Source organism: Hylobates moloch, unplaced genomic scaffold (genome assembly GCF_009828535.3).
Source record: "Hylobates moloch isolate HMO894 unplaced genomic scaffold, HMol_V3 SCAFFOLD_14, whole genome shotgun sequence".
Lineage (NCBI taxonomy): Eukaryota > Metazoa > Chordata > Mammalia > Primates > Hylobatidae > Hylobates > Hylobates moloch.
This window is the reverse complement of record NW_026652289.1, coordinates 72,461,559-72,473,743: the sequence shown is the minus strand read 5'-3', so window position 1 is coordinate 72,473,743 and position 12,185 is coordinate 72,461,559. Positions and strand designations below refer to the sequence as shown.

The window sequence follows — 12,185 nt, the reverse complement described above, 5'->3', positions numbered from 1 at the left end:
TTGTATAGGCCTTACCTGTGTTTAAAGAAAGAGTGGATCAATTTTCAATAATACCACTATTTCTATTCTAGGCCTTCAGTGAAATTCAGGGACTAACAGATCAGGCAGACAAATTGATAGGACAGAAAAATCTCCTGACTCGAAAACGGAATATTCTGATACGGAAAGTATCGTCTCTTTCAGGTGAGATAAATAAATAATCTCTGGTAAAGGGCATAATTATAGCTTTATCAAGAAGAAATCCTCAGTAGATCTTTCAGATACTTAATTGAAAGCTTGGCTCCCACAGTTTACAGCACGGTTATCCTTTGACTGGGTGGGTGGTTTCTTGTGAATTGTAATCACCTTACTTTCCATAGTTTTTGGGAATATAGTTAAAGCAACTAGATTTCCGTTGACTCTATTTCTCATTATGTGGGGTAATGCTGAAAGTGCTAATGTATTCTCTGTTAACTTATAGGTAAGACAGAAGAAGTGGTCCTGAAGAAGCTAGAGTATATTTATGCAAAACAGCAAGCACTAGAGGCACAAAAAAGAAAAAAGAAGATGGGATCAGATGAGTTTGACATGTCTCCCAGAATTAGCAAACAGCAGGAAGGATCTCCTGCATCATCTGTAGATCTTGGACAGATGTTTATAAATAACAGGAGGGGGAAACCTTTGATACTTTCCAGGAAAAAAGACCAGGCCACAGGTAGGAAGGACATTCTTTGCTTTCCTTAATGTAGATGTACATCATTTGACTTTACTGGACTGACCACCTTCTCTTGTCCACATTTTTAGTTTAGTGTGGTTTTTTTTTTTTTTTTTTGAGACAGCTCTGTTGCCCAGGCTGCAGTGCAGTGATGTGATCTCAGCTCACTGCACCTCCACCTCCCGGGTTCAAGCGATTATCCGCTTCAGCTTCCTGAGTAGCTGGGACTACAGTGAGCACCACCAGGCCCAGCTTATTTTTTTAATTTTTAGTAGAGATGGGATTTTGCCCTGTTGGCCAGGCTAGTCTCGAGCTCTTGACCTCCAAGTGATTCACCCTCCTCGGCCTCCCAAAGTGCTGGGATTACAGGTGTGAGCAACCATACCCAGCCCACGGTTTTAGTTTTAATTAAATGAATTAAAGATGGGTTGTATAAAAAGTAGAATATTAACTACATTAGATTTTGGTTTCTGGTTGTAATACACACTCATGCAAATCCTGAGAAGTTACCAGTCCTGGTAACATATTAGTCTATAGTCATATATTTTTAATGAGTAGTTTTTTAAACTTTTCAGACTTTATACCTGACTTCGTGATTTCCCTGCAGTTCTACTGATGGGTTTAAGAAGTTGGGTCTAGCTGAGACCAGTAAATGGGAAATTTTTTGTAAAATTTAATTTTGTCAAATCAGGCTCTAGTTTTCTTTTCTTTTCTTTTTTTTTTTTTTTTTTTTTTGAGAAAGAGTCTTGCTCTGTTGCCCAGGCTGGAGTGCAGTGGCGCGATCTCGGCTCACTGTAAGCGCCGCCTCCTGGGTTCACACCATTCTCCCGCCTCAGCCTCTCCAGTAGCTAGGACTATAGGCGCCTGCCACTATGCCTGGCTAATTTTTTTTTGTATTTCTAGTAGAGACGGGGTTTAACCATGTTAGCCAGAATGGTCTCGATCTCCTGACTTCGTGATCCGTCCACCTCGGCCTCCCAAAGTGCTGGGATTACAGGCGTGAGCCACTGCGCCTGTCCATCAGGCTCTATTTTTCATCAGATCACTTACTTAGTAATACATTGCTATTAAGAAACAGTAGGCCAGACGCGGTGGCTCACGCCTGTAATCCCAGAACTTTGGGAGGCTGAGGCGGGCAGATCACCGGAGGTCGGGAGTTTGAGACTAGCCTGACCAACATGGAGAAACCCTGTCTCTACTAAAAATACAAAATTAGCCAGGTGTGGTGGCACATGCCTGTAATCTCAGCTATTTAGGAGGCTGAGGCAGGAGAATCGCTTTAACCCGGAAGGTGGAGGTTATGGTGAGCTGAGATCGCACCATTGTATTCCAGCCTGGGCAACAAGCACGAAACTCTGTCTCAAAACAAAACAAAACAAAACAAAAACCCCAAAGTAAATTGGTCTTAAAGTCTTATTACCATCTTGATTTTGGAAGTAAAGTTATATTGATTTTATGTGTTACTTATGTTCTTAGAGAATGGTATATCTGGCTGGGCGCAGTGGCTTATGCCTGTAATCCCACCAATTAGGGAGGCAGAGGCAGGAGGATTGGTTGCACTCAGGAGTTTGAGACCAGCCTTGGGCAATATGGTGAAACCCTGTCTCTACTAAAAATACCAAAATTAGCTGGATGTGGTGGTGCACACCTGTAGTCCCAGCTACTTGGGAGGCTGAGGCAGGAGAATCACTTGAACCCGGGTGGCGGAGGCTGCAGTGAGCTGAGATCACACCATTGTACTCTAGCCTGTGCGACAGAGTGAGACTCCATCTAAAAAAAAAAAAAAAAAAAAAAAAAAAAAGAATGGTATAGTCTTTTTTACTCTTTAGATGTTTGGATAGCCCAGTGTATGAGCCAAAAAAAATCTGGTGTGGGTGTTTGTTTGTTTTTTCTTTTGAGGTGGAGTCTCGCTCTGTTGCCCAGGCTAGAGTGCGGTGGCGCAATCTCGGCTCACTGTCAGCTCTGCCTCCCAGGTTCACACCATTCTTCTGCCTCAGCCTCCCAAGTAGCTGGGACTACAGGTGCCCACCACCACGCCTGGCTAGTTTTTTGTATTTTTAGTAGAGACGGGGTTTCACTGTGTTAGCCAGGAGGGTCTTGATCTCCTGACCTCATGATCCACCCGCCTCAGCCTCCCAAAATGCTGGGATTACAGGCGTCAGCCACCGCGCCCGGCTGTTTTGTTTTGAGAAGGGCCTCATTCTGTAGCTCAGGCTGGAGTGCAGTGTCTCGCTTGCTGCCTTGACCTCCTGGGCTTAAGCAATTCTCCCACCTCAGCCTTCCTAGTAGCTGGAACCGCAGGTGCACACCACCACATCCGCCTAATTAAAAAAAATTTTTCTTGTAGAGATGGAGATGGGGTCTCACCATGTTGCCCAGGCTGGTCTTGAAATCCTGGGCTCAAATGATCTGCCTGCCTCAGCCTCCCAAAGTGCTGGGATTACAGGCATGAGCCACCACACCCAGCTGAATGCCTTTTATCTATAACTAATTTCTGATCTTTCTTGCAGAAAATACCTCACCCTCGAACACTCCACACACCTCTGCCAACCTTGTGATGACTCCGCAAGGGCAATTGCTCACCCTAAAAGGTCCCCTGTTCTCAGGACCAGTGGTAACTGTTTCTCCTGATCTCTTAGAATCTGATCTTAAGCCTCAAGTTGCCGGTAGTGCTGTGGCTCTACCAGGTATGTCGTAAGTGTTGTCCTCTGTGGGAAGTGATAAAGTTATCCCTAGCATCTCACAGTGACCAAGGAAGGCTTTGGATGTGTTCTGTAATGATAAAGAGCTATTCTGTTGGCATTTGCCTTGGTAAGAGGTGACCCTATTTTTAGAACACATTTGGCTTGAGCTGTGGTACTGTTTGGTGTGTTTAACACCTGGTCTTGGGAACCATTTTGTGAACACTAGTAATTTCTAAGAGGAAGAATAAAAAACAAGTCAGAGGGAAAGGTAGATGTTAAATCATCATGGTCTTAGGTCTTGGTGTTGATAAATATTTGTCAGTTTTTTGTGGTACTCAGAGATGATAACAGTCCTGCATTACGAACCCTATTCACTTTGAGCACTACTCTGTTTTGGGGCAAAGGGTAAAGTTGAAAGAGAAGCCTCACTTGGGTGATTAGGTTCTAGGCAACTAAATTTCTATTAAGGTAAAAGAGTCTCTTTAGTAATATTAGGTTCCTAGGTACTTTATTACCATTGCCAGCCAAAATTCCTTGTCTCTACCTGTTGCCAAACTCACTCTGGAGGACTCATCTTTCCTGGTTCCCATGCTGCCTTTAGGGCTTCATTTTTCTGTGCTAAGTAGCAGTTAATTAGGTGAACAGAATCAAGATGCATTTCTGCCTTAGGAGAAGAATTAACTTGGGGAGCATTTCTATAAAATAATTAAATGGAACTTTAAAAAATGGTGGAAAGAGCCTTTTGGTTGGATTTTAGTTGAGTTTTTTCTTGTTGGGTTAGGTCAATAAGTTGAAGAACTGATATTTCTTTCATCTTTTTGATAAAAGTAGAGTGCTGAATTTAGACTACAAATCCCTAAGATGGTCATATTATATGACAGAGAGAGAGATGTTAACACTGTAGATCTAAATGAATTTTTCTTTTTTTAATTTTTGTTTTTCAGAAAATGACGACTTATTTATGATGCCACGAATTGTTAATGTGACATCATTGGCCACAGAGGGAGGTTTGGTAGATATGGGTGGCAGCAAATATCCTCATGAAGTTCCTGATGGCAAGCCATCTGACCATCTGAAAGACACCGTCAGGAATGAAGATAATTCCTTAGAGGATAAGGGTAGAATCTCTTCCAGAGGAAACAGAGATGGCAGAGTGACGTTGGGTACAACGCAGGTTTTTCTGGCAAACAAAGATTCTGGTTATCCACAAATAGTTGACGTTTCCAGTATGCAGAAAGCACAAGAGTTCTTACCTAAAAAGATTTCTGGTGATATGAGAGGGATTCAGTATAAATGGAAAGAGAGTGAATCAAGAGGGGAGAGAGTGAAGTCAAAGGAGTCTTCATTTCATAAATTAAAGATGAAAGATCTCAAGGACTCAAGCATAGAGATGGAACTGAGGAAAGTAACATCAGCTATAGAGGAAGCAGCTCTTGATTCCAGTGAACTGCTAACTAACATGGAAGATGAGGATGATACTGATGAGACACTGACTTCACTGCTCAATGAAATTGCCTTTCTTAATCAACAACTAAATGATGACTCTGTTAGCCTGGCTGAACTACCCAGCTCTATGGATACAGAGTTCCCAGGGGATGCTCGGCGGGCTTTTATCAGTAAGGTTCCTCCTGGAAACAGAGCAACTTTCCAGGTTGAGCACTTGGGAACTGGTTTGAAAGAGTTGCCTGATGTTCAAGGGGAGAGTGACTCTATCAGTCCCCTCCTCTTGCACTTGGAAGATGATGACTTTTCTGAGAATGAAAAACAACTTGCAGAACCAGCCTCTGAGCCAGATGTCCTTAAGATTGTTATTGACTCTGAAATAAAGGATTCCCTCGTTTCCAACAAAAAAGCTATTGATGGAGGGAAGAATACTTCTGGCCTCCCTGCAGAGCCTGAAAGTGTGTCCTCACCCCCCATCCTACACATGAAGACTGGCCTGGAGAACAGCAACAGCACAGATACTTTGTGGAGGCCTATGCCAAAGTTGGCCCCTCTAGGTTTAAAAGTAGCTAATCCTTCCAGTGATGCAGATGGTCAGAGTCTCAAGGTGATGCCTTGTTTGGCACCTATAGCTGCCAAAGTTGGGTCAGTTGGACACAAAATGAACTTAACAGGGAATGACCAGGAAGGCCGGGAAAGCAAGGTGATGCCTACATTGGCACCTGTTGTGGCTAAATTGGGCAACTCGGGGGCCTCACCAAGTTCTGCAGGGAAATGAACTTACTTGTCCTTAAGCAGAAGCCAGGCTGTGAGGGGAAATTGATCTCACTTCCTTTCTCTGCAGGCATCTGTTTGTGTCTTAGAACTTGGATCCTTGACTTCGATGATGGAGTGGATAATGATGGGAGAAAGGGGGTAGGGTGCTGACCCTGGTATAAGAAGTACTCTGAAATTCTGATCATGTTAAAATGTGTTACCTCACTTGTGGTGCTGGGTCCCCTCATCCTCTCTAAGAAGATGTGATCCATTACTGAACATGAGGTGCCCCTCTTACCCAAGGAATTTATAACATGACTCTGGCTCCACAGTGGTTTCTAGTTCTTCCCCCATAAGCGAAAGAGCTGTTTGCAACTTTGGAGTTGCTGTGGACTGAACTGTAGCTTGTAGCTGTTGAATTAAGTCCGAAATCTAAGGAGTGTGATGGACTTGTGCAAAGGGATCCAGAAGAGACACTTTTTAGTGATGTTTCAAGAATAGGGAGAGAGAGGATGGGTACCATGGAATACCAAAGTGAAGGACTTTGTGTCATTCAGCAAAATTTTCTTTTTTCATATCCCAAGTAGCTCCCATTCCCTCACCTTTTCAATCAGAATTAACAAATTCAAGCCTTCGGTAAAGTAGGGATGCTTTTAACTTTTATTATTAAGTTAATTATTTTGAGATCTTAAAAAAATAGTAGTTCTCTCATTATTTTTGTGGGCATTGAAAAGCTCATTTCGCAGTACCAGGGATTTTTACTGGGTATATATATTTTGGAGGTAGGCATAGAGGGAGCCCTACCCCTTCCACAAATTACGTCACTCAAGAGACAGCAAAAATTATCTCCCAGACCAGAGACAGTGGCCAAAATAAAAAATCATGGGGCTGGAAATTTCTCAAATCAAACCAGCCTCCTGGTGCTTGAAGGTTTCATTCACTTTTACCTGCACAGGATGTAAAGAAAAGTCACAGTAGGCACTCTTTACCAGGGAAATAAGGCAGTATTTGAATCACAAGATATATTTTTTATCTGCAACCATGGATTCAATGATCTGTAGAGCTTTTTCACTCATTAGCTGTCAGGATATGAAGGACTGACAGTCTGTAAAGATATTTATATTTTTGTATAGTTGTTTTCATAGATTTCTCAAAGGCTGAAGTTTTCAACCTAGAAGATGAGATTTGTATTGAGTATAGAAATGATGTTTCCTATCTAGTTTGTAAATAATCATGGTGCACTTGAGGGGTTCTTGGAAACTCCTGGGGGGCAAGAATCACTATTCTGAAACTGTATAGACTGGGATTTAGCTGCTGCATTTTGCCTTTCTTAAATAATTATATTTTGGAATGTAACCCCTGTTCTGTCTTCATTGACAGGATTTGCTTGTGTTGTTAAAACACTAACACAAGAGCTTCCAGTGCCTGGGCCGTGCCTAGGTGATGCTATTTCTTCTATATCTCCTGTCTTCTTTATCCCAAATCCCACTCAGCATATCTTCAGACCTAAGTTGTGAGACCAACTTTGGATTAGATCTAGCCAGTGAATTATTATTTCCATGGTTGGTTCCCTTTCTGTTAACTCTGGTAATCAACAGATTGAAAATGGTGGAAGAACTTCCTCTGAAAATTGCAGTGGGAGCAAATTCTTGTTGGTTTTGTGCTGCTTGCCTTTCTAGATCTGCTCATCAGCACTTAACCTTCCCTCCTCTAAAGGTTACTAAAGAAGCCTGAAGTAGGTAAAGAGTGCTCCTCAGCTGCTTCTTATCCTTCCACTCTTTACCCAGCAGATCTCATCCAATGCCTTAGCCAAGGAATCCAGCACCTGTCTCCCCTACTAATAATTGTCCTTAGAGATGCTAGTACTTTAATCCAGGTATAGCAGTTTCCCGTTATTTTCTTGCTTGTCGTTTCCCTACATTTCCTCCTGATTTCCCAAGGCTCTTTTTGTGGCTTTTGAGGGTCAGCCAAGGAGCAGGCAAGTGAGTGAGCAATCCTCAGGAAAAGAAGGACCATTTTAGCTTAACACTTCCTTTTTTTTTTTTTTTAAGAAGAAAATAGGTAAACAGGTAATGATTCTTGATTGGAGATACTTGACTCTTGATGAGAGTTGTACGAAGATGGAAACGAGGGATGATTCCAGACGTTTTAGGGGGAAGGCTGCAGATACCATTCTAACCCCCGAGATACTGTGTTCTCAAGACCTCTTAGAACTAGGTGTTGTCAGGGATAATTTGAGGAGGGCTTAGTCTTCAGAACAATCCTGCAGTCTTGACAGAAATCTAAAATCTCCAAAAACTCCTACCCTTTAACCTTACCCTAGGGGGAACTGATCTATGAATATTACATGTGTGATTATGAAAGGTGAAGTTGAGTGAGAGGAGTTGAGGAACGTGGAAGACAGTGAGCTCTCACCCTAACACTATAAGAAGCATGATCGATCTCAATAGACCAATAATTCGCCTTTTTATACATCTGTAAATAAATGGAATGTTTTTAAGAATATAATTATGTCAGATTTAGCATTTTCTTTTATATATTAAATATATATATCTTTCCTTTTCTGCTTTCGAAAAGTGACTATTTTTTTAGAAATCTAAGAACAGAAGTTTGGTGATTGAAAGGTAGACTATATAAACCTGAAATAAATCAGTTAAAATAATTAAAGCAGAACTTGGTGTTGGGAGGTTTGTGCTAATTTGGAGTAGAGAATTCTAATTCCCTAAGACATATTTGAGAGAGGTGCCACTGAAGTGGTTTTATCATGGGAATCCTTGCCTTTTCTCAAAGTTTCTGATATGCCATTTGGGGGAGGTTTTCGATGTTCTAATCCTTGTAGCATGTTTTACATGGAGGCTTCAAAATTGTGTGCAATCTGATGGCAAGTATTTGTTTTAGAAGTCATTCTAAAATAATTTTAGTGTCAGTATGAGCAAGGCAGTTTACCTGTTAACCTTGGGGAGTAAAGGTACACAGTCTTTTAGTGGTAAAGGACAGTAGGTGTTCTTAAGGGGAAGATATGTTAAAGAGTTTGACAGTTAACAAAAACGTTTAAAGGAATCCTTTAGACATCCAACTACTCCTAATCTATTAAGGTCACTAACAGTTCAAGTCCAGTTATATAAGCTTCATACAATTTGTTCACTTTGTGTAATTTTATAGTACATGCAATAGTTTTTTCCTGGAATTACGGATGAAATACCTGATGCTAGGCTCTTCTATAACAAGTTTGAAAATGTTTTGAACACACAAGAAAGGCAGACAATCCATATGTTATTTTGGGTTTAGTGGTTTAGATAATTTTTTTTTCTAACTATACTGATTGAGATATTTGAAATGGAATAGGGTGATGCAGTTTAAAAACGGGTCTAGAAAATAGTGACAGCCCTTGTCCCTCACTCCAGAATTAAACAATGACAACAAACCATACGCAGCACATTTTCCAGGTACTTTTATAGAGAATGACTGATAACCAAGAATCAGAATACATTTCTTGCACAAAACTGTTGGTTTTGAAGAAGGTGCTGTAAAAGCATCAGTACTTCATGTCATTGTATTATCACTAATGAAATTTTTATTTTTATTTTTTTTTGAGGCGGAGTCTCGCTCTGTCGCCCAGGCTGGAGTGCAGTGGCTGCGTCTTGGCTCACTGCGAGCTCTGCCTCCCAGGTTTACGCCATTGTCCTGCCTCAGCCTCCAGAGTAGCTGGGACTACAGGCGCCCGCCACCCTGCCCGGCTAATTTTTTTGTAGTTTTTGTAGAGACAGGGTTTCACCGTGTTAGCCAGGATGGTCTCAATCTCCTGACCTTGTGATCTGCCCGCCTCGGCCTCCCAAAGTGCTGGGATTACAGGCGTGAGCCACTGCGCCCGGCCTACTAATGAAATTTTACATGGACACAAATATCTAGGTGCAGAGAAAATTAAAGCTGAGATATTCAGACTCACTGCCAGTTGGAGGAAAAAAATCAGTTAAAATGCATTTTTTGGAATAGAGGGAAATTTGATAAGTACAACTTTTTATTTGAGGCATAGCTAATATTAGACATGACTGAGCTGCTCTATACATAAGTGTTGAATAGTTATGGTGGTGCATTAAGAGGATGGGAAGACTGGGATGAGTTGGAAATTTTGAGACAAATCTAAACTACTAATTTCTGTTGTAAACTGCTGGTAGAAAAGATACTAAGTAGGAAAGCAGTCTTGGAAGCATGGTTTTGAGATCCATTGTGTTTCCAAGGAACTGCAGTCATTGATCTCAGCTGTTGCACAGTGCCTTGCATGTAAAGGTGCTCAATAAATATTTGAATTGATGAGCAAATGTTTAGCCTGTTTCCCAGGATCTTATAATTGTACCTTATTTGCATGTTATGCCTAGGGTGAATTTTAAAATTTTATCTAATGAGTACAGTGCTAAACAGACAACTGTATAACGTCTATTCCCCAGACGTCTAGAATTTCAGAAGCTGGCAAACACTATGTATAGGTGTTTAGGACATATAAAAGTAGAATAAAGTGTTAAATAGTGTATGGATGATGAAATACTTATGAAGAGTTAACTGCATTTTGGAGGATTGGGATGGCAAGTAGAGTCATGCATCACTTAATGATGGGGATATGTTCTGAGAAATGCACCTTGGGTGGTTTTGTTCTGCAAACATCATAGAGTGTACTGTACTTACACAAACCTAGATGGTGTTGCTTAACCACACACCTAGGCTATGTTGCTCCTAGGCTACAAATCTGCACAGCATGTCAACTGCACTGAATATCATAGGCAGTTGTAACACATGGTGTTTGTGTGTCTACACATAGGAAAGGCACGGTAAAAATATGGTATTATGATTTAATGGGACCATGCGGTCATTGAATTGTATACAATGCATGACTGTAAATCTGAGTGGAGAAAAGTGAATAATGTTTCTGTTCACATTAGACCTGGGACTGTTATTTTCTGAGGAATTAATGAAGAATGGGAATAGCCTGTAGCTTATTCCTATATTGGTATCTCAAAGACAGCATAGTACCTAGACAGTAAAAGTTGGACTGAATTGTGAAGAATTAAAAATGTGTGAGCTGGGCATGGTGGCTCACGCCTGTAATCCCGGCACTTTGGGAGGCCAAGGCGGGTGGATCACGAGGTCAGGAGATCGAGACCTCCTGGCCAACATGGTGAAACCCCATCTTTACTAAAAATACAAAAATTAACTGGGCGTGGTGGCGCGTGCCTGTAATCCCAGCTACTTGGGAGGCTGAGGCAAGAGAATGGCTTGAAACCGGGAGTCGGAGGTTGCAGTGAGCTGAGATCACCCTGCACTCCAGCCTGGGGACAGAGCGAGACTTGAAAAAAAAAAACAAAAACGTGGCTTTGGCCTAAGACTGGAAGTACCCAGATTCCAGACTTAAGAAATCCTCATTACAATGCTTTCAGTTGTTTTTCATGAAAGAAATGACCAGTGATACTTTGTAAACCATTTATCTGGCCATGAGTGATTAGGTGAGAAAACCGTCATCGGACACCAGAATGATCTGGAGGGGATTAGGGACGGCTCTTGTGGGCACATTTTTACTCTAGTTTCGTGGGTGGAGATGGCATCTGCTGTGGTCTGCAGCATACAATTAAAGACACCAGGTGGCACCATTTACTAGCTTTCACTCCCATGGAGAGGTCACATCATGTAACTAGCAAGAGGTTGAGGGAGCCAACTACCTCTTGCATATTGTAGCTAATGGTTCTTGCCTTCTTCCTCCAGACTTGGGAAATAAATTTGAAAATCGTATTTTATGTTTCATAATATTTGCAGTGCATGGTTGAAGGGAAGAAGGCCACATGCTATTGCCAGTTAGTCTTCCAGGAGGTGACATCCATCATCTCCATGTCAACTTGAGCTTTACAAATGTAATTTTTAATATGCGGCTACAGTATACACAAGCACATATGTGCTTTGCCACTTGGCTGTACAAGGCTCACCGTTGTACACAAGCAATGAGTTTAGGGGTTCTTCCCTCCTGCTATCACATGTCATCTCCACAGGGCTTCAAAAGATCTGGATAGGGTGAGACAGACACACCAGTGTAGTACTCCCTTGGGTCCCTTGTCTTTGGCTTAGGCTTTTTCATAAGGTATAATAATTTCTTAGAGGTTCTTCCCTCTTGGAGACACATGTCATCTCCACAGGGATTCAAAAGATCTGGATAGGTGAGACAGACACACCAGTGTACTATTCCCTTGGGACCCGAGTCTCTGGCTTAGACTTTTTCATCAGGTAATTTCTTATGGTAGTAGTCAAGTGGAGAATACTCAGGAAATATATATTTCATGTAACATTTCCGTGTATTCCCTCTGCCTCCCCTGAAATGAGTTAGAAAAACTACCCCTCGATCTAGTATCAGCAAGCTCGACAGTGACCTCAGCAAGGAACAGCCCTAGATGAAAGGATTCACAAGTAAATGGAACGAGGAAAAGATCTGGAGCAACGAAGTCCTGGTCAGCTTTAGGTGAGGAAGCACAATGGGATGTCGGAGGCTAGAGACACCATGAAACCTACAGTATTATAACAGCACATTCACTTGTCTTCTCTTTCTCCCGCACGCCCAAATCTCTGTTCAA

The 12,185-nt window shown here is 41.7% G+C and overlaps 1 protein-coding gene across 17 annotated transcripts in view; it reads left to right on the top strand.

The window, feature by feature from the left end:
• MGA (MAX dimerization protein MGA) overlaps positions 1–8,141 on the top strand; it is a 169,063-nt gene extending 160,922 nt beyond the window's left edge. For 15 of the 17 annotated variants that reach the window (XM_032175323.2, XM_058427453.1, XM_032175328.2 and 12 more), the window contains 4 exons: positions 72–183; positions 461–694; positions 3,205–3,381; positions 4,323–8,141. In XM_032175323.2, coding sequence (XP_032031214.1) covers positions 72–183; positions 461–694; positions 3,205–3,381; positions 4,323–5,599 — 1,800 coding nt within the window. In that variant the 3' untranslated portion in view covers positions 5,600–8,141. Of the gene's footprint in view, positions 1–71; positions 184–460; positions 695–3,204; positions 3,382–4,322 lie in introns of those variants that run through there. The other 2 variants (XM_058427456.1, XM_058427462.1) reach the window with 2 other exon arrangements.
• The last annotated feature ends 4,044 nt before the right edge of the window (positions 8,142–12,185 follow it).